The sequence below is a fragment of the Macrobrachium nipponense genome, chromosome 31, assembly GCF_015104395.2.
Source record: "Macrobrachium nipponense isolate FS-2020 chromosome 31, ASM1510439v2, whole genome shotgun sequence".
NCBI lineage: Eukaryota > Metazoa > Arthropoda > Malacostraca > Decapoda > Palaemonidae > Macrobrachium > Macrobrachium nipponense.
In genome coordinates, this window is record NC_061093.1 from 22,668,492 (window position 1) to 22,690,984 (window position 22,493).

A 22,493-nucleotide genomic window follows, 5' to 3' on the forward strand; every position below is an offset into this window, starting at 1 on the left:
AGTAAAGTCAAGAATGGCTTTAAAATGTTTGCCGAGGATTGTTGGGTAAGTTAAAAAAATTCTTGGGTTAGAAAGAGAAGTTGGCAGAGAAAGATACTCTATCAATATGATTGATGAGGAAGTGAAAAGAACATAAGGAAGTTTTAACAAATGAAAAATATGGGGGAACTTGTTAACTCAATAACATAAGAAAGCAAATACAAAGATATGAAAGACCCCCTACCATGGACATATTAATGTTCATACTACATGAAAAGTGAGATTCTTGACTGTCTGGAACCCTGGGATCAGTGAGGAGCATGTGCAGTGTTGACAGCTTACAGACAGTGTTCTTATGGATCAGAGTGGAGCATCTATGGTTCATGAAGACCATGAAAGTGGGCTGCTTATTAGCAGTGGGTTTTTGTAAAATTAATTTGCTTTATAAAACTAGAGGTTTGCGATGTCTGCCATTGCTCGGGGGATAGCAGGAGATGACTTCCCACATTTCATGAATGCTTATAGTATATACTTAGTATTATTCTGATCTTTACTGCGATTGTTGATTGGTATTTTTTAGAATTCTTATGAACTGAGTGGTTGAACAGATTTGATTCAGTGTTTACAGTTGTTGTGCCAGGTGCTAAGTGTAAAAATAAAGCACAAACATTTTCTTTGCTTGCTTTCCAGTTTACTTTGAATATCATATTGAATACTAGTCTTATAATGCAACTTAAGGTATTGACAGTGAATAAGATGAACAGTTGTAAATTTATGGCAGTAGGCCATGGAACATCAAGGTCCCAAAGAGGGTAAATACATTGTAAAACGGAAAGAATAACTTATCTATGCTAGATTTTAAACAAACATTTGCATTATTAGGTAATGAATCCTGTCTTTAATAAATGGAATACTGTATGATGCTAAGAAGATATCGTCAAAGCAATCTGATATTTTAATTGTATTAATACGGTTGTCAGCTGGTGAAAGGCAAGACAGCAGTATTGCACTTTTTAAGATTTTTTTTTTTCTGATGCCAGCTTGCCGTGTGTGTGTGTGTGTTGTTCTGTTATGCTGTATGTTATGTAGTATACTTATTGCTTTGGTAATATAAATAATTTGGGATGACGCTGCCTACTGTTAAAGATAGCTTGTATCTTTGTGCCAATAGACAAGGTGATATAAGCTGTCTTAACATTAGGTAAGTATGCAAATAAATTATATTATAAAAATTTTGAATTAGTCATAATCAAGTAACTGATATAAAAGCATTCATTGTTATAAATAGTTGTAAGGAGGGTGTATTTGGTAGTAAAAATCTGTAAGCATTTTCCTAAGCAACATTCCGGTATTACCGTTATAGCTTTTATATCTTGCACACAGAATTTGCATATGGAGGCCATCCATTTCCATTCTCTGGTGTGTTCGAAATAACTCCAAGAGATGCAGAAGATCTAGGGGACCAGTTCAAATTCAAGTAAGTTTTGCTTATTGCATTATAATTGTGACTGTTGATATGTAATACCATGGACATTTTCATTAGGAAATAGAGCCTTGGTGTCACAGTTGATTAATTGGTGGAAAGTACCATTGGTTTATTTACCAGATGAATTACTTTAGGTTCTTTTCAGCATCTCTTTTGCCCTTAGCTGCAACTCCTTGCATTCCTTTTACTGTACCTCTGTTCATAGTATCTTTCATCCAACTTACTTTCCACCCCCCTCCTAACAATTGTTTCATAGTGCAACTGCAAAGTTTTCCTCCTTGTTAAACCTTTAAAACCTCCTTTACTCTCAATTTCCCTCTCATCACTGAATGACCTCATGGGTTTCAGTACTTGGCCTTTGGAAAAAATTTAATATTCCAATTCCACTTCCAACTAGATGAAGTAATGTGATACTTATTTGTTCCTACATGATATACAAACCCTCAGTCCTTTACATAAGGAATTACTTTCAGCGTAGGCTGGAATTCGCCCGTTAAATTCTTGAACAAGGTGGTTAGGCAGTCTGGTAGGTGGGTAGGCCTGCCTCCCCAAATGTAAACACTACACTTTGCTTTTGGCCGTCTTCCGCTGAAGACATGTTTGTGAACTCTTGCTGATTAGCCATTAATTACAGTTTTCCCAGTGGGATCTTTGATTTGTTATTTTGAATGAATATGTATATATTGTGTTTGATATTAATAATTAATTGACTTTAATAATTAATATGCAAACCCACTTTTTGTGATAGCCTTGCTAGCCACCTGCTTTGTGTTAAAGGTTGGCGGCTAGGGTGTGCCAACACTTATTACATATTTTTGCCCTTTAACGTTAGGATGAGGCATGTATTCATCCGAAATATACGCTTACGCTTTGGAAATTACTGAGGGGAACTTCAGAAGTTTGTCCTTTGTTTCTTCTGGTATTTTCTCATCTCCTGCATCCTTTCGCTAGTTATTGAACGAAGATAGAAGAGGGGGCTTGTGGTGTTGGTGTTTGAGGGATCTCTTCTTATTTTGGAGAGCAGTGCCCTTGGATGTGAGAGGAGTATTCTTATTTTTTTATAAATCATATTTTCGTTATTTTACAGGCTAACAGTGGTGATAGTTGATTACAGCAGTGGATGGTTGGATATCTCTTTGTGTTGACTATCCTAACCTGGGAATTATACCTGTGACTTGTAGCATGCTGTGATATTGGTCCTCGAGTGTGTGTATGTTCCCCTACTGGAAATCATATTCATTTGCCGCTGCTATCTGGGAGTTTTGTCATTGGAGAAAACCTTCACTGTTGCCCTGTGATTATTAACTCTTTTCCTGGTGGTAAATGTACCTCATCCTGTAGAAGAAGTCTTGCAGAATTTGGAGAAGTCAAGGAGGAAGAGAGCCCACCAAGTGTTGTCATCTTCCTTTTCGGAATCATCATATTTTTCATCAGCCTTGAACCCTTTGACTTCTAAGGCTCCCTGCTGAAGAAGGAGAAGGTAGTCTCCCCCCTAAGAAATCTCGTCATGGGACTTCTAAGGGTCTGTCTCCTCTAACTGAGGAGGCATTTGGGTCTACTGCTGGCTCGCCTGTTCCTTTAAGAACAGGAACTGTCACTCTGTCCCCTGGGCTTAGTGTGTCAGGAGCCGTAGAAGTGCAAGTTTCGGTTCGCACTTCTGCTGAAAGTCCCAGAGGTTCTGCCCCTTAGACTAGTTCCGTGTAGGGCGCTCATTTGCAAGTTTCCCCAAGTGGACGTAAATTAACGGATTCGCATGCATCCAGAGTCGGTGACGCTGAGTCCGCTCACTGTCACGACTCAGGCATGGAGTGGAAGAAAGGAGCGAGTCATTCAGGTGACTCATGCCTTGCCGGTGATTGCTCGGTTCCCAGGGTTGACGTGACGGTCCAGTGGGACCATGCAGTCAATGAGACCAGTACGGGGTCCCCTATTCGGTCCTCTTGAGAGGTTTCGGCCTGGATGAGGACTTGGACATGTTGGAGAACGTTACCGGCCCTCTCCAGTCAGGTGCACGCTCAACCCCTCCCAGACAACGGTCACGTTTGCATGACCGACCAGTCTCGGTGGCAGCAAAGACCTGCCGTGTGAGAGCTTCGTAACCCTCCTTGGGAAAGCATTTCTCTAGACGATGATGCTTTCCTAGACTCGTTTTGTGGCCATCGCCACAGGTTGATGGCTGCCCGTGACTCGCTTCTCCTGCTAGTTCTGCTAGCAAGGCGAGCGAAAGCGTTCAGTCTTCCTCACCTATTCCCTTTACTTCCTATGGCTATGCTGGGAGGGGTGAGGTGAATAGGAGGGATCATGCAGAGTGCTCTCCGTAGGTTCAGCGTCTGGGGACTACGTTCCTGGCGGTATCTTAGGGTCCTGCCAGACGTACGCCGACGTCATCGAGGAAGGATCTTATGTCAAATCTAGAGACTATGTTTCCCTGGCTTTTTCTGTCCTTTGGACAGATTTCAATTCCCAGTCCCCTATGGGTTCTTGCGTTTTGGGAGCCTCGAGTATACATTCTGTTGAATTGTACTCGCATTCCAGTCTTAAATGCTTGCATTTAGGACTGGTTTTTATGCTCGTTCCTCCTCGACTTCTACAGGAGGCGAAGAGGGGCCCCACCCTAATGATTGTTGGATGAAATTCGGGGGTCTCGCCAAGCTCTTGAGTTCTTTGGAATTTTTAGCATTCTCTGAGTTTTTTGGTCTTCTACGATGTATAAACACCTGGGCGAGACGAGAATTATTGATAATTGTTACTACAATACTGGGAATCTTGCTGAATGCTCAAATTCCTTGGGATTTCTGTCATTCTCAGGGTGTTGGGGTTTTCTATAATTTCCAAACACTCGCCCAAGACAGACATCCCCGGTAACTGTTATCATGAGAATCAGGAGTCTCACTAAGCCATTAGATTCCTTGGAATTTCTACTGTTCACAGAGTGAATTGGTTTTCTGTGATTTCCAAACACTCGGGCAACAGGCATTCCCAATAAGTATTACAATACATAATTGGGTCTCACTGAGCACCTAAATCTCTTGGTTTCGCTGGCGCTTGCCAAGTGCTTGGCTTTATCATATTGCCGAGTACTAGGGTGAGACAAGTCACCAGGGCGAGACAGCTCTCCCAAGCTGAGTATTTGGCTTTAACGAACAAACTTTCTGCTCTTGATTGGTGTGGTTTCTTACCATGACATAGCACCCTCCCTTCCCGTGTTGCAGCGAGTTTTCATGGGGTCGTTGTCTTTCATCTTCGTCATCTGACGCCTCCTAACCTCCCTCTTCTAAGGGTTCCATGTCCTAAGAAGATGAAGGTATTCTCTGACCCTTAAGCAGTCTTGCCACGAGACTTCTATGGGTGTGCATCTTTTCCTTGGGGAGGGAGCAATTGGCTGTCTCTATGGCTCACCTGCTCCTTCCCGAGCGGAAACCTGGACACTATCCCCAAAATATAGTGTCTCGGGAGCTCCAGGAATTTGGATCCAGGTTCATTCGTTCCCCTGTGTCTGGTTCCAAGGGCCCTGCTCTTGGAACTAGGGCTGTGTCGGGTATACTCTTGTACGGGTGTTTCCGAGTTTACAACCCCCAAGAGGCAAGAGAAGGGACCGAGCCGTGTTGGTGGCTCGGACCCACCTGTGAAAGCCAGGAATAGCTATTCTTCAGGAGCTAAGATCGATGTCACTGTCTCTCAGGACAAGGCATCTGAAGGAGATAGGTGGAGGTCCTCTGTGTAGTCCTCTTCGCGAGGTTCGATCACAGAGAAGATAGATGTGTAGCAAGATGTGGCAAGTTCTCACTAGCTTTTACTGCATTTACTCCGGTCGACTTTTGCTCACGTTCTTCTGAACAAAACGGTTGTAGGAAATGAATGCTTTGTTTAACAGAGTGAGAACATTGCAAGTTTAGAGAAGTGTGGGCAAGAACAATCAATCCTCCTCTTTTTTCCTCTACTTCCTGGTTATACCGTAATGAACAAGAAAATAAGAGGAATTCTATGGAGTCTACTCCTCAGAGTTCAAACCGGAGACACTAAGTTTTTGGTTCGATCTGAGGATCTTACCGAACATACGTCAGTCTGTTCAGGATGGATAGCACCAAGAGGTTCGAACGCCTCTCTAGTGCTGCTGTTTGGGAACAACCAGTTCGGCTTGAACAAGTCATCTTCAGTATCCTGTTATTGCCATAGAAGTCTCCCTTCGCGACAACTTCACCTTCGTCTCTTCATTAGAGAATGAAGTAGATCTGCTTCCAGTCCTTATTCTTGTCCCTCGAATGAAGAAGAATTAGGCTGGAGTGTGATTTACAGGAACCTACAAATACGTACAATAGTATATTTCAGTAGCAGGTGCATATCTGTTAAGTTAATTCTTCTGGTATGTGACCGAGGCAAATAGTACCTTCTCTTAATGTACCTGAAACTCAGGACAGCCTTTCAGGCCTCCCAAGAGTTACCGGTTTTGATTTTGAGATAACTAGTGGTATTGTTTCCCAACAACACCACAGCATTTGCATCATTACCGAACAGGAGGGTTTTCTTCCTTCCCTTTTCGGTTAAAATACAGATGCTCGGGTGTATTTTTTTTGCACTTGATGGTTCTAGCTGAATGCATTCTATCATGGAATGCACTACCAGGCAACTCAGTATAGGAGTCGAGCGAGTGGTATACAGCTCTGCCTCGGTACTGCTCGCTCTCCAAGATTCTTTTCGGTTTGGTATTGTTTCTCCTCTGTCGAGGATTAACTACCAATTCGAATCTTTGCCCGGCACTCACAGACTTAGGTCTCTGGTTGGCTCAGAATTCTTGCATAATGCCACCTCTCCTATACCACATTTGCTGTTGTGTGAATTTTCAGACAGATATATCTCATTAGACTTTATCATCTTTCTTTTAACCCCACGGTATAACAGAAGTCTGTAGCCTGGTCTTCTTTTCCATCGCACCTTCCTCACCGGCCGCTGTGAGGGCTCAGAATGATTGTCTTCAGACAATTTGAATTTTATCTTCTAATATACATTTCCTAATTCATAAGGTGTCCAATTATTCTTTGTTCACCCCGAATTGTAAATGAATAACGGAAGACTTCACCTGTTCCCTGCCTGACTAGCTCTGCTTCCAGAGTAAATAGAAACTTCCTCCCTGATCCAACCCATAAGAAGCAGTTCTTCAGGCAGTACAATCCCTGTGTTTTCATTACTGAAAGACTCCCCGCCTTCATTGCAGGCTCTGACTTTCTTGCCAAGCAGCAATGAAAAAGCGGAATAACTTTTTCAGTCCTCTGTAAAACAACAGGGATTAGAGCTGTCTTCACTGGCTGGTTTTATCAACGGTATTTTTCTATGATCAGAATCGTGACAGTTTACTTCTCTCGGTTCAACTGTGAAGACGTAGGTCCACATTCACCTCAGTCATTCATTAAGTAATATTGTATTGCTTCTGCTTGGTTGAGATTCAACTACTGATGAGAAAGTAATGTCTTGCCACCATAGGGATCTCGGTCTCTAGAGGGCACTTGACTTTCGTCTATTCGTCTAATGTACACATGCCTTGTGAGAATTATCATCTCATCTCTCAGCATCGTTGGCAAACAAGATAGACGATTTGTATGGTTGTTCTCAGCATCACCCTTCAAAAGGTGGGTGTCATGTTGTGACTATGTCTTGTATGCACGGCAGCACAGTCAGTCGGCATCTGTTAATAAGTCCAAGTCCTTCGTGATATCCTGTGCTGTGGACTTTGTATTGGTTGATCCAGATCAGTCATTATTTTGTCCTACTGGTGTGTTGCTGTACCTATGAAGGATCGACACCCTTCATTGAGCGTCGATACCTTTTTCCACTGCAGACTGCCAATGCACAAGTCTCCAAAGACATGTCTTTCTCCAGGTCTTATGAGATCGTGAGAGACGTCTCTGCAGCTGGCTATGTCTAGTGACTGGGTACATTTCATCACTCCAAAGAGTATGTCGGACCGGAAAAGAAATGAGGTCTCATTGCGACCATATGTATATCTTTCTTCGTTAGGGTCTGCCCACAGGTCCTTGGAACCTCTTTTCCTTGGACAAGTGGCATCTCGCCTATGGTGTGCATTTCTAGAGGTAAGAAGGATGTAAGAGTGACTAGCCTCTCCACCTTCCCCTCCTTGTCCTTCTACTCCTCTTCCTTCAGGTTGAGGATAGGACTCGAACTTACATTGGCTGGTCAGACGATTGATACGGTAAGCTTGCACATCGAGCTTCCTTTCTATTTTTCTTATCAGAATCATAGAAGCAATCCCGCTCCCTCTTCTAGCAATGGGAGGAAGGAGACTGGCAATAATGCAAACCCTTCCCAAAACTTTGCATTAATGCCTCCGACTGTAAATATACTTCCCAGGCCTTTTTTGGATTTACAATTCCTCACTCATTCGAAAATGGCCAAAAGTCTGACTTGATCATGCAGCATCTATACTCCAATCAAGTTGTCAGAAGCAGGGGACTACTACATGCTCTTATGACCAGGAGGAATAGCCCAAGTGTGCAGAACTCCGGTCGTTAAATTGTATTTTCCCTAACTATACAAACCTGAGGTCCTTTACATTAATGCCCACCTCATGCCACCCCTCAATCTGAAACCTGGGCTGAAAAGGAAAGTAGAGTGTTTACATCCGGGCAGGTGGGCCTACCCACATACCAGACAGTTACTGCCTAACCATCTCGTTCAAGAATTTAACGGGCATGTTCCAGCCTATGCTGAAAGTAATTTCTTATGTAAAGGACTTCAGGTTTGTGATTTTTTTTTGCAGTTTTGTTTTCTACTTCAAGTAATGAAAACATTTGTTATGAAAGATTTTGTCCATTAGTGCTCTTGAATGTAGGTAGGCATAAAAGGATTGATTCTTAGTTAGTTTAAAGTAAACAATCCAGAGAAAAGTTCATTTCTAATATAGATGTAACATGTGTTAAAAATGAAAGAATGTAAGAGATTCTTTGATCTGTATACTAAATTGGTGCATTAGCTGAAATAATGTCAAGTAGAGAGTAGGTTTAGTTGCATATTTCATTTGATTTATTATTGTAATGTTCAGTAATCATGGGTCTCTTACATTATTTATTATATGGTCTGAGAATTAACATGATATTTCTTAAATTACCTGCGTGGGTATTTACCTCATCTGATAATAGGGAAACTAATTTATTGATAAACTATAATCATCTGCATAAATGCTGATGTTTTAGAAAGTTTGGGTGATTTCCTTAAATAAAGTTAAACAATGCATGCTAAATATATTAATCCTTGATGTCAGTTATTAGTAAATTCTTTTATTTTTCCTGGTAGTTATTATGATTTATTTTGATGATTTTATTCTTGATGAAACTAGAATAGGTTGATTAAATGTTGAGTTTTCAGTGTATAGGAAAACACTGGTTTGACATGTACATATCTTGTCAGTTAGTAATGTTGATATTACTGTCTTTTTCAGACAGAGCATTCATTTAGGCCATACAGACTTTACAGAAGAGGACATCAAAAGGATAGTTGCTGAATTAGGCAAGGACTTCAGGGGAGACAGATACCACCTAATGAATAAAAATTGTAATCATTTTTCCTCTGCACTAACACAGGTGAGTCATTCTGTTGAGAGGTATTTTTTTTTGTCATAGGATGTAACGATTTCAGTATTGTTCTCCACAGTTGTAGAGCTTGTAGCTATCCAGAAAAATGCCCAGTGACTCAGAGTTTGTGACCATGTAGTTGTGTAAGGTAAGCACTAGATTTTGAATGATGACATCTAAAAGGAAATGTATCAGAATTTCCTTTCAAAAGTTATCTGTGAAACAGAACAAAATCTTGTACTGCGGATGACCTCAGACTTGTCTCTTTAAAGGAGTTGGAATTAGAATTGTGATAGCCAGCTGTTAGTTAATCACTTTAGCTTCATAAGTTAGTCCAAGTAAAAAAAGAAATTACTTGTATGATGAATTTTGACACACTTCATTCATTTACTTGTCGCCAACTGTATGATGAATTGTGACATGCTTCATTCATTTACTTGTTGTCAACTTTGTTTAAAAAACTGTTATGATAAAAAGTAAATGAATATGATGGTATGAAATGATCATGATGGTGTTGTGTCTATATAAATAAAACCCCCATTTGCCCATGCCTAAGACAAACAGGGTTGAATAATAAAATAACAACTAAATCTACCAAAACAGTAATTGTATAATTGATAAGATTTTTGTTCAAGAGAGGAGAGAGTGCACCCCCCTTTCTTACTGTCAAATACTCTTATACCTTGTTTTTATTGGGATCAAATATATTTAGGGAGTATTCTTTGCCTAATTTAATTTTCAATACAGTAGTTCCATATTTCCTTACTTGAAATTCATAGTGTTTACCTTTATAGAATCATTGTCATAATTAATAAGCTTGTGACTTGGGTTTAGTTTTATGTGTATTACATATATGAAATAATGAAAATAGTTACAAGATATACAATTTAGACGATATTGGGATTGGATGGGAAATTAAGCAGAAAATTCTCTTAGAATAAAATTAATTTATAAAACAAACATGAAACTGGTAACGATGATGATGATCAGAGCAGATAAATTAGCTCACACCATCTCTTCCTTTTTTGTTTTTCACTTTTGATCAGTGGACATTGATTTTTATCAGAAAATGTGCACTGTAGTATTTGATATGTGGGATTGACTACTTCTGTTGATATTACAATTTAGGTGTGCCTTGCATTTACTCTGTCAAGGGTATGCCTGACTGCTTGTTTCAGTCAGCCTCAGTAAGTAATGGGTTAAACTGACAGTGTCTTGACCAGTACTGTAGTATGTATACAGACTACAGTTCTGCGAATGGCTAAAATATGCGAATATATGACACCCCTCTAAAAATGCTTATTACTGTGTATTTTGATAGTTCAAACACCAAAACCAAAAAACCCTTCTAAAATGCTCATACCTGAGTTTTTTAATAGTGTTATCACAAAAAATGCATAGTCACAAAAATTATATGAAGATACAGTAATTAATGAATGTTTCCTATAAATATACCACTAATAGGCGAATTTTCGATGAATCCATGAAAAGGTGAATCCACGAATCTGGAACCATGAATAGACAGGGGTCCACTTTGTTTTTGTGGAAAAAACTAACATAAAATTCAGACATGTTTTATATATGATTAATATATACTTTTTTTTTTAAATAAACAAATAGTTTATAATAATAGGACAGGAATATGAAAGTGAAAAGTCCTAACCCCATTGTTACACTGTTGGAACATTTCATGTCAGTATTCGGGTCCTATTTGTTTTATATAGAATTAATTGCTACCTTTTTTATTTTATTTAATAAATTATATTTGAAACTAAAACATTTAATGTAATAAAATTTCCAGTTTATGAAGTTTCATGGAGTTTCTTCTTTCAGATTTTGGTCGGGAGAGAAATTCCCACGTGGGTGAATCGCCTGGCTTATGTATCCTCATGTGTTCCATTTTTGCAACGGTGTTTACCAAAAGAGTGGCTAACTCCCGTAGCCCTTCAGCAGACAATCGAAAGGCCATCTCCGGATTCCCCAGCATCTCCACATCCTCCCTCCTCTAGCTCGTCTGGTTCAGCAACTCGCGATCGAACCCCACACTCAGTGGCTACCCCTAGGAATACAAGATCTACAACACATTCACGTAACTCTTTGTAACAAGGAATATGTGTGCTCTAGTTTTAAGTAAATTTATATAAATATATGTATAGATATATATGCATATATTTGCATACATACAATTTGGACTTTTTGTGAAATGAGCCTCTTGACAAAAGATTTTTCTATTACATAATTAAGAGCAGAACACTTTTTTTTTATGATTAATTAGATTTCCTATTTACTGAAGGTGTGATCTCTTGTTAGAGGGATTTTTATGAAGGTATTTGTATTAGGAAATTTATTTTGGTATCTTGGAGGGCTTCAGGTAATTTTACCAAAAGGCCAGAGATTATGTGATTGAATATTTTTTTATTACTGACATTTAGAATTTTTTAGTGCAGTGAAGAAATAAAATTGCTACATCCTCTTGAAGTTCCATGCAACTGCTAAAGTCTCATTAAACCAATATTATTAAAAGTCAAAGGTCAGTTTGAAGATGATGACAGTATTCCTGTCATCATAGTGTGTTTTGGAAAGAAATTTCAATACAGTATTATGGTTTTTGCAGCTTTCCCTACCTTTTTTTATCCCAAAGTAAAAAGTAGTGGAGTCTATGAAGACTGTAATCTGAATGGCAGTTGGATGATGTAAGATATCATTACGTATTTGCATTTTTGTAAAATGGATCTATATAACCAAAAGTTTACATTTTTTCAAGTCCCTTTACTTTTACATTACGCCATCAGATGGTTTGACATTGAGTGGTGCACAAGGAAAAAATATGCCTAGGCTTGTTGCAGCTTAGGAAAACTGCATAATCATTATTCAGTCTTTTTGGATTAGATTTTTTTGTAAGGCTAATATCACGAAAGACATAAGTATGTATGCTAAATGTATAGTTAAGAAATGTTCTCACAAGTGGATTGAAGTGTATGGAAATGTGTTTTCAGAGTGCTTGAATGAAATGAACTGATAACAGTTTTTATATAGTTCTGTTAGATATTTTATAATCAATGTTTTTGGGCTACATATAGTTTTGATAAAATAATGAGACAGAGCAGCAGTGGCATACCTATTAAGCTCTCATAATATTGCTGACCATATGCTGTCTAATATTTATAGTCTCAAAATAGGAGTTTTTAAATAATATGGGTAAGATTGTATAGTGTAATAATTCTCAGTGTTCATTGAAATTTGTGCCATACAGCAAAAATGAAAAGGAACAGTATGTTGGTATGTTAAACATGTAAATGTATCTGCATATACTTCACTATATATAACTACATTATCCCAAGTATTATCCTCTCTCTAGGTGATTTTCTATACAAACATTCATTTTATTATTGTACTTTTTTGTTCTTTGCTTATGGGGATATTGATGTAGGTGTATTACACATACTGTGTTCAGCATTTGATACAAGAGCTTTGGTAAATTCCTTATGTTTATGTACTTCCCATCTCGTTTTTATCTGATATCCTGCACGTTGGATAAAAGAAAAATTGTGCACATTATTTGGTAATGTTTTCATTTTGGAAAAAATTAGTTTTGCTTTAATAAGATAATTTTTAGGTGTTTCTCGTTGTAGTTAGTCGTTTTTTGTTCTGTAGTCTGTGACTTGAATACTTAACAATAGGAAATTCTTGTAATATGAATTGGCATGTGTCATCTTATTTAATGTTCCATATTATTTGTATTGTAGTTGCAGTTTTCTGTTGTATGCATCTTAAGTTGTGTAGATATCTGATGTATAAATGGAAAACGAAAGTTAGAAGCTATCATGTTAAATTTACAAATGAACTTGTAGGAATGCCTCTTAACACTTGTATGGGGATCTACTCATTATTTCCATAAGCATGTACTAAAATGTTGAGAAAGCATGAATTCAGATGGAAACATGATAAAAGATTTTAGCTGGTGTATAATCTATAATTTTATAATGGCAAATTACTAGGTGCATTGACAAGTCAATATCATCATAATGGATAATCTAGATATGGTCTATGATCTCATACATGACTTATTATTTGTCCTAATTATTCATATCCTATAAATATATAGTAGTGTTTGTGGAATAATTAGTTATTATTCTTGCTAAATGGTTTTTATCTATAATGTAAGAAATATGAGGAGAAAGTGGGGATTCAAGTGGCTTATGTATGGAGTTATAGTCTGTACATCAAAGCAGTTTTGGCAGCATTTACTGTACAGAACTGTGTACTGTATTGTTGCTGTGGATTGCCTAGTATCCTAATACAGTCACTGCTAAAGTGCTCGCTCATCTACTATGCAGTATTTGTGCATGTTAACAGAATCAAGTAAGGAATATAATTACAGTAAGTTTTATGTGTTGGGGTTTTCAGTTTTAATGTTATTTTATTCCATATTTTCAACATTGGAATGACACTTGATTGCAATAAAGATTCTGCAGTTTCTAGTGCAGGTTGGTTGGTTCAGATAAGTCGGCCATGTTCCAACGTGGGTCCTTACCTGTAAAAGGTCTGTAAGGATGGTAAAGTAATTGAGGAATAAGAAGCATGTTGTGGACCTCTGGCTCATCCAACCAACCAAAATCTAGTTCAGAGTAGATTTGGTCAGTAACATTTTGGTTCTTATATCTTGTTTTTGGGGAAATTTATTAGCTAAGGTACAAAATTTTCAAGGATTTCATCCCATTATGAATTATATATATTGTTCCGTGCTAAGAATTTTTGATGTAAATACATGTTTGAAAGCAAAAACTTTATATTTATAGTGCAGCTCAACAGTACTTGTTATGATATTTAAGATGTACTCTTACCTTCTGCAGTATTCAAATTGATACCAGGTGAATGAGGTATGAGCTGAACTTCATTGGAGAAAGAGGGAAGCCACTCTGAACTGTGATCCCTCAAGTTTCCCCTCTCAGGTCACACTGCCAACAGATGGAGTGCTAAAGGGGTGATGTTATGCAGCTGTTACACAGGTTAAGAAAATAAAAGATTAAAAAATAGGAAAAGAAATGGAGCTTTACATTGCTTGAGAATCTAGGCTCATCTTTTGCATGTCACTTAAAGTATTCATATTCTTTGAAAGGAATCCTCTCTTACTCTGCACAGTACAAATGTAATTATATGAATACTGTAATTAAACAAAAATGTGCTAAATATTTAGGTACTACAATACCATTAAAAATAAAAGAGTGACATTCCAGTTTTTATATTTTAATCACTTGTTCTAGAACTGATAGACTTTGCTTAGATTTTCTCTCCGTGTTCAAGTGTGCAGCGTCTTCAGGAAGGGCTGCAACTAGACAGTACAACAGTTGCAGGAACAGACAGAAGGTTGGCTGATTCCCTCCCCATCCCTAGAGTAACCTTCCCTCCCAATTCCCTTTCGTATCCTTAGGAGCTCCCTAAATTATATATAGATATATATGGATATTTGCTGATATATAGCAACAAATAATGTTCATCAGTTTATTTTGATACTGCTGTAGTACTTTTTTTGAAAAACTTTTTTTTTCTTGTACTAAAACTGTCCATTGTTCTATTGGTAGTTATACCTTAGCCCTGCATACCAGTGTTCAGCATACTGCATTGCTTACTTGGCCCATTGGTGTGTTGGTTGGGGCATATTACTCATAACAAAGTGTATAAAAAACTTGAATGACGTCCATTTTGATTTAGTGTCTGGAAGCCAGGGTGATACGTTGACAGTTTTGTAGATAAGTTTAGTAACCTTTGGGTGCAAGCTTGATGCAAGGGTGTTTACTTGTACTACATAACTGTGGCTGCAGTTCAAGGGTGTAGTTTTCTCTGGTGTTCCTGAATGAGAAAATTTAAGTGGTTAGGTTTGTAATTTTTTGTAATTCACATTCGTTGCCAAAATGTTAACAATGGAACTCTGGTGTCAAGTTTGTATACAAAGTTGTTCTTAGTCTAAGCTAGTGTAATCTTAACTATAGTTTGTTTATCATTTTTGTTTGTGCAAGAACCAGAAAAATAAGTAGGATACACCTCAAAAATATTTGAGGATGTCAGTAGAAAAGCAACAAGGAAGAATTATAAAATCTATACTTTTTTGAAGCTATCTTGGATTATTTTTATAAGCTTTACATATATCTAATATTACCAAGTCTTTTTCATAATGTACAATATAAATGCTTGTTATGATAACAGTAATTTTTAAGGTAGCTTTTTGAAAGTGTAAACAAGGGCCTCCAAATCCAGTCACCACATTGAATTCTAGTGGAAGTACAGAATAGCTATACGTATTTGGAATTCACTATCATCTAGCTTGACTAGAATCAAGTCAGTGAATTTAGGAACTTGATAATTCTTCAAGGAAGTAGACAGTTCTGCCTGAGGCATAACTGTTCATAACCAGACCGTAAAATGTAGGATCATTATTTATCACCAGTGACTCTATCCTCTCTTCATTTTCTCCAGCATTTTAATCTTTCTTAGAGGATTTGTGTCACTCCTCCTTTTGGAACTTTTAACTCCAGTCTTCCTTTATTATTTTGAATAATTGTGTTCTTCAAATTCCTTATACTGTACAGTATTTAAGTGAAAAACCTTGATGGTGGTCACTAATATTCTCAGATTATTCAGAAGTAAGGTTAAGCACGGCAGGGATGCTTCTGCAAAGCCGTTTTATGCTTGTGTGCATTTTTAAAGGAGTGTACGTAATGGAATGTATTTTTTGTATTGGAAGATAGGCGATATAAAGTATAAGTAAATACAGAAAGTGTGCTTGCAGAATTCATTGCTACGTACATTTCATCAATTCTTTGCAGGAAACAGTTTTTCATGTACATGTGTATTTCAGTTTTTTGTGTGTTCATACAGCCATTGTTATTACCCTCAGTCTTTGGAAGACTTGCTATTGTGCATATGGTTCACATCCTAAAGTGAAGTCTTAGAAGACATAATAGGACTAAAGTGTAGTAAAATCATGAGTTTTTTTTTTTTAGTGTACTATCGACTTCTAGACCATGGCATTGGTGTCAGTGTTTGAAATGCTTGGAAGTTTGTATTACGATTTCCTTTGTAGTATTGTCTTGAGAGATGCTTATCCCAGGATTAGGAGGTATAATGAGTCTCATTTCAAGATCCAAACAATACCACTGACCTTTGTGAGAGAGCCAGGACTTTTTGTTGTACAGTTTAGCCTTAGGAAGACTGTTTTATCATTATTTTTGTATGTCTAGTTTTTTAGTTTACATTAATGTTACCCATACTACTTTGTCTTGTATTATTAAGATGTTTTTACTGATGCTTTGTAATCAATAAATATGCTATTTTCAAAAAATAAAATATATAAATATGTCTTTGATTGTTTAGGTCTAGAACCACAACTCAATCAAGGTAATATTGTGGAAAGTTTGAAGTACTTAAATGATTCTCTCTTTTGATATAGTTTAGTGATCATACTACATGATAAATATTTTATTTTACTCTTGACTGGCAGGTGGATGAATGATGTTCACAAAGTAAACAACTCAATCTTTCATGTGTGGTATAAAGGATTAAGGAAATGAGAGGGAGTTTTCTAGGACACCCATGACTGTAATAGGAACCATCCTTTAGTAAATCTGGAAAAGGATGAGTGTATATTTATTTGATTGCAAAGCCATTGAATCCTCTTGTTCACATGGCACACACTTAAGCAACATACTTAAAAGAAGTGAGGGAATTTCTGGTTACCTTTGGCCATCTCTCTAGTTAATTCAATGCATTGCTAAACTATGAAGCATTTTATTGTTACTTTCAGTTTATGTACAGGCTTCTCACTGCAAATACCCTGTGGAAATTCCTATTCAAGTATCATTTTGTGTAGTAGCTTTTAGCCTTTTTCTTAGTTGCAGTGTTTCAGCTTTACCAGATTCCTATAATTGTGTTTAGAACCATATACTGTAGTCAACTTTATTTTATGATATAAAACACAAAATAGAACTTAAGATCAGTGGGTGCTGCTAACCAGTTACAGTTTTTTCTGAAGCTTTATTTTGTAAGTAGCCATTAACTCCGAGTTGATAGAATCTCATTGCAACTGTATATACAGTAATGAGATTCTCAACTTGCAGCAAGTCATATTAGTATATGGTTAAAGAGGGAACTACATAACTGAATTTTTTGTTATTTTGTGATACAGAGCAGGATGTTTTGATTGCTTTTTTTTCTGACATAACTAGTAATTTTTTATACCTAACTGACTTTGAAAACTAAGTGGCTGTTTTATAAACTATATATTTATTTCATTTACTGGCTTCAGTGTCTATTGTGTATGAAGAATGCTTTTTTTTGATACAGTGTGTTCTTTGATCTTCTTAAGTACTCATTTAACTGGAACTCTTTGAGTTGTTTATTGCAAGATAAATGTTACATGTGAGTTGTTATAGCATTTTCTAAAATGTATTGCTCTCTCTCTCTCTCTCTCTCTCTCTCTCTCTCTCTCTCTCTCTCTCTCTCTCTCTCTCTCTCTCTCTCTCTCTCTCTCTCTCTCTGTTAAAGAGAGAGAAATGCAGAAATCACCCCTTTTGACTGCCTGTTCTTTCCATGTATTTTACCTGTAAAAAAAGAAAAGAAATTAGTAGTTGTAGACTGTATCTAGCTATACTTTGTAGTCTGAAATTGTATGCTTCCAAAACTATGAATGGTTTTCAGTGCAGGGAAAATAAAGATGTTTGTTTGTTTTTGTGTGTTTAAGTTTTTTATCACAAGGTAAATGAAATTCTCTGGATTTATATGGTTACAAGAAAGTGTTCCCTCTTTACACTTTAATGCATGATTTTATTGACTTTTTGGATCAGATTAGGATTTTTATCACATACACTAAAAGTGAGAGTGCCAGAGTGACTTACTCGTAACTTTAATAGCATAATATATCACTTAGGGTTCCATTTTTAGCAGACATTTTTTCCTGGTATGCATATTTTTTAGTAATTTGCTCCATTCATTGAAGGATAATTAAAGTCAGTTTATTGTTGTTGGTAGCTTTTAAAAACAGTTATTCAAGTAGTTATTCTTGTTTTGAGGCTGTGGGTGAGTTTTAAAGCATGAAGCTTCATTGTAATTCAGAAGACTTATAATATAGGACATTTCGAATGATACTTTTAGCAGAGTATATATGAAAGGATATATAAATGGATCCTTTTCTCTTTTAAGGCATTTCCCAGCAGTTATCCTTAAAATCTTAAGCAAGTGAATGTAAAATAATGAAGTCAGAACAATGCCATGATTTTTGTGTGAAAGGATATTTTATCAATTCCTGTAGACGTTGATTGGAGATTTATTTTTCTTACTGTGAGGGAAAGTCGCAGATGTAATCAAATGGTTTTGAGAAATAAGAGAAGAGTATGTTATTAATTAATGACCAGAAAAATGTTGGAGCATCTTTCTTGAATCAAGGAAATGTTGAAACATCTTTCTGGAGTTTTGGGCTGTCATCATTTGTAATAAGTATTCTGTTAAGTCAAAACATCACTTGCATTTGGCAAATGTACTGATTATATAAGTCTCTCTCTTAACACTGAAAGAATTTGTACTTACCCTGTATATGTTTTATATAAAATTTAATGATCTGTTGGTGTTTTTAAACACAATGCCTACAAACTCAGAGGACAACTACATAGATTCTGCTCATAACTTGGCCCTAAGTAATTCTGAACTACTATTAAATTAGTGAAATTTAAAATTTTGTCCTGCTCCGTCCTTCCTCCTCCTGTCAGGACTCAACCATGTTTTGCAACCCAAGCACATAGTTGAAAGTGATGTAGTTTACACTTAAAACATGAAAGAGGTGTAGTTGGATGGCGTGGCTCTCTGCCCTTCGAACTGAGGTGGGCAGTCCCTGGGTTGAATTGGACTCGGCTTAGGTCCTTCTAAGGTTACGTCGCTCTCCAAATATATTAATCAAAAATGATTTCCCAGGTTATAGCGCTTGTTCTGGGTTTATTTTGCCAATCGAACAGAAGACAGGAACTTTGATATGGCTACAAAAAGGGAGATTGGTCCAAATGCAAGTTACGTCATTTTCAAGACTTTTGAATGATTAAAAGCGATGCTTCCTTACAATTTTTGACAATGTCTCGGGTTACACCCTGTTTTGGCTTACATTGCGATGTAGGAATGGAACCTCCTACATAACCCGGGAACTGTTTGCATTGCACAGACATCGTTCAGTGATGGGAAAACAATGTCAAACCCTTCCCCCAGTGCTAGGTTTTATATAGTCAGACTAAAGGTAAGGTGTCTATTCAGATCTCATAAGCCAGCTATGTGTTGGAAAATTATGGCACATTTTCTCCTCTGTTATTGGTCATCTTTAGAGCAGGAGTGTCTCCTGGACCAATCTTTTTGTAATATGAAAATAAATTTAAGCAACGTGACATGGTAGAACTCAAGGGCAAACAGAGACAAGAATGGTTTAACTCTTTGAGTCTCGTAATCAAAAGGAAGGAATTAGTAGAGGAAGAAAGGTATACAGGGTGTAAAATCCTGTCGTAATTCAATTTTTTTTTTTTTTTTTTTTTTTTTTTTTTTTTTTTTTTTTTTTTTTTTTTTTGTTTTTTTTTTTTTTTTTTTTTTTTTTTTTTTTTTTTTGCTTGACAAGTGGTAAAGATGTGTTTAGTTCTTAAATATATAAAAAAAATTCTTAGCAGTCGTTGGAAGCAAATAGTTAGCAGAATGTTAATCCAAAAAAAAGTGTCCTTGGAATCTTTGTTTGATAAACTCAAGTATAAGACAGATGTACAAATTCAGGATACATATTAACCACGTTTTTGGGAGGCGCGTGTCAAAATGACATTAAAACTGTCTTGGTTCCCTGCAGTGCCTGGGATTCAAGCTTGCGTGATATGAATGATAAATTCACTTCACCGAGCCCTTGAAGTGATAATGTACAGTGCTACGTATCTGAATATTTTCAAGATAATAGGTTTATAGTTCGTCCAAACATTCTCATTAGGTATTGATGACAATGAGGCCCAGCCCTGCCCTAACGCTTTCAGATGCTTTCTCCAAAAGTATTGAAGATAAAAGAAAAATTCTTTCAACAGATAAATCCTTACACCGTGAAATTTCATCCCGTATAAGATTTTTAAAAAATATCCGAGGTACCTAGTTAACCCTTTGATGGTTCAACCTGATGCTTCGCGAATTATCGCCTTTAGGGCGTCCTATTGGTCGTGAGTTCCTCCTTACTCTATGAACAACATGGACTAAGATCATGTTTATGTTGAGGTGACGTTTATTCTGAATTTATTAACCGTCCTTTCATATCCCAGTGGGTCTCATGGCAGCCTATTGAGGAACAAATCAGTTTTCTAATCCTCGAAAAGGAGTGTATTTTACTCCTGCTGGCTCTTCATTATCCAGTCATAGAAGAGTCAAATCTACCATGGAGTAGATTATCATTGCCAACAGCCTATGATCACTGAATGTAAGTCTACCAAATTGGATTACATGTTTCATATGTCAATTTATTCTCGAGAGTGAGATCATAAAGCTCATCCCTTCAGTTTCAGCCGATTGGACTTAGTCGGAAATGGCTGCTTAAACAAATAATAACACAATAATAATAATCCCTTCAGTTTGATATGTCTAGAGAAAATTACATTGTGCTTATAAGGAGGGAAATGAGGAATTTTGTTTTGCAATTCGACTGAGAGCACAAACTATTATTTCTTCAGGATTCAAAAAACACGATTTAAAAAGGCCTCCATATATTATTTTAATAATCTGTTCTTACAGCAAAGTATTCACGAAATGGGCTTGCTGTCAAGATGGAGGTTTAGTTCATATGTACCCCGTCTCCTCAGATGGCTTGAGGAAGTATCTTTTCAAGCTGCTGAAAAGAGGATCTTGTAGAAAATGGATTATCCGTGAGCTTGAATGAAACAAATGTGCACCTTATATTTATTTGAGTAAATAATTCTTTTAGCAACAGTTTATATGACAACAGACACGCCATGATTATATCGTTTCTCTTTGGAACAAAATAGACTCAATTTAAATATATCTATTCAACTACTGTACAAAATATCAGTTTTATATTTTTTCATTGGTCTGAGGTTATACTAGGTTTCCAAACACCAACTGGAGGGAAGACAAACTCGTTTTATTTCTTATGTAATTCTGTTTTACAGAGAAGGTCTCCTCCGTAATTCTGTTTTATTATGTAAATAAAAGGCAGGTGTGTTATTTCTGGCAAATTAATGAAAGAAAACAATGCATAAATTTTTACGATGGCATTTTAACTTTCATGAAAGATATAATTTTCAAAGGCGTCAGCAAACAAGTAAAAAAGACTACTCAAGATGTCAGACGTGAGGTTCTTCCTGTTTACCAAGACACAGAGAAAGCAATGAACGGAACATTATTTACTGAGAGTTACGCCAAAGAAATCGAAGAAAAAAAAAACAATTAGATCATGTTTCTGGAAAGTCTACTGTAAAAATGTAGAAGGACGCCTAACTGGACCGCAAAAGACCCAACAACGAGAAACATTTTAGGTCACCTGAAAGAACTTAAGAACATTATGGAGTACCTGGTATGAACGAACTAAGAGTTAGAGAATAACTTCGAAGTGGACAACCGAGCCTAATTTACGGAGATTGGAAATGTAACAGAACTATACTCTGTTTTTCCATCTGTCCATCCGTCTGTAGTGGTCGCGTATGGTAACACTGCGTCCCGGGCTTTGAATAGCTACGCCATGTGTAAGTTTTAGGTTAATAAAAGGATATCTGGGTGTACATTTGCCACTGAAAAGTGTCTTAATAATTTACTGTATACGAATTACACCGTTCATATTCGAAATAGGATATTATTTAAAGCCCGGGACGCAGTGTTACCATGCGCAAGCATCACAGGCGGATGGACAGATGAAAAAAAAAAAAAAAAAAAAAAAAAAAAAAACAGAGTATGTCGACATGAAAGTAGAATGATTATGACAAAAATCTTTATTGTTAGTTTCCTTTTAATTCTGCCTTCTATGTTAAGAGGAGACAGATTTCTGGATCATCAAAAGAAAGGGCCAATTACTAATTTCTGATCACTGAGAACCAAATCTAAGAGAGTAAGGCAAACAGTTTCTCGTTGATGCTACCAGTCTATGTTTTTAGCTTTCGCCCTAACAATGGGTTTTGGATCTATATTGTACATTGTGGTCTTGGGTGAGCGTTTGTAAAGGTGATGGGAAGAGGTTAGTATCGGTGAGGCAGCTGGGACGGTCCTCGTCTGTATTTCATATGTTTTTCCTTTAAGGATTGTAAGTTTGTTTTAGAATTAGTGCCCTGTACTGAAGTCTAATAAGGTGAGTTTTTTGTTTTGGATTTTTTTCATGTTATTTAGAACTACATATAGGTATACAATAGTGACAAATCTATTGTATATTATTTGTATGGACAGACTTC

At 36.8% G+C, this 22,493-nt stretch overlaps 1 protein-coding gene across 7 annotated transcripts in view; it reads left to right on the top strand.

Moving 5' to 3' along the window:
- The window catches only part of LOC135206688 (deubiquitinase DESI2-like), a 68,996-nt gene extending 51,225 nt beyond the window's left edge, over positions 1-17,771 (top strand). For all 7 annotated transcript variants that reach the window (XM_064238092.1, XM_064238095.1, XM_064238094.1 and 4 more), the window contains 3 exons: positions 1,363-1,456; positions 8,916-9,057; positions 10,882-17,771. In XM_064238092.1, coding sequence (XP_064094162.1) covers positions 1,363-1,456; positions 8,916-9,057; positions 10,882-11,151 — 506 coding nt within the window. In that variant the 3' untranslated portion in view covers positions 11,152-17,771. The remainder of the gene's footprint in view (positions 1-1,362; positions 1,457-8,915; positions 9,058-10,881) is intronic.
- Positions 17,772-22,493: the final 4,722 nt, after the last annotated feature.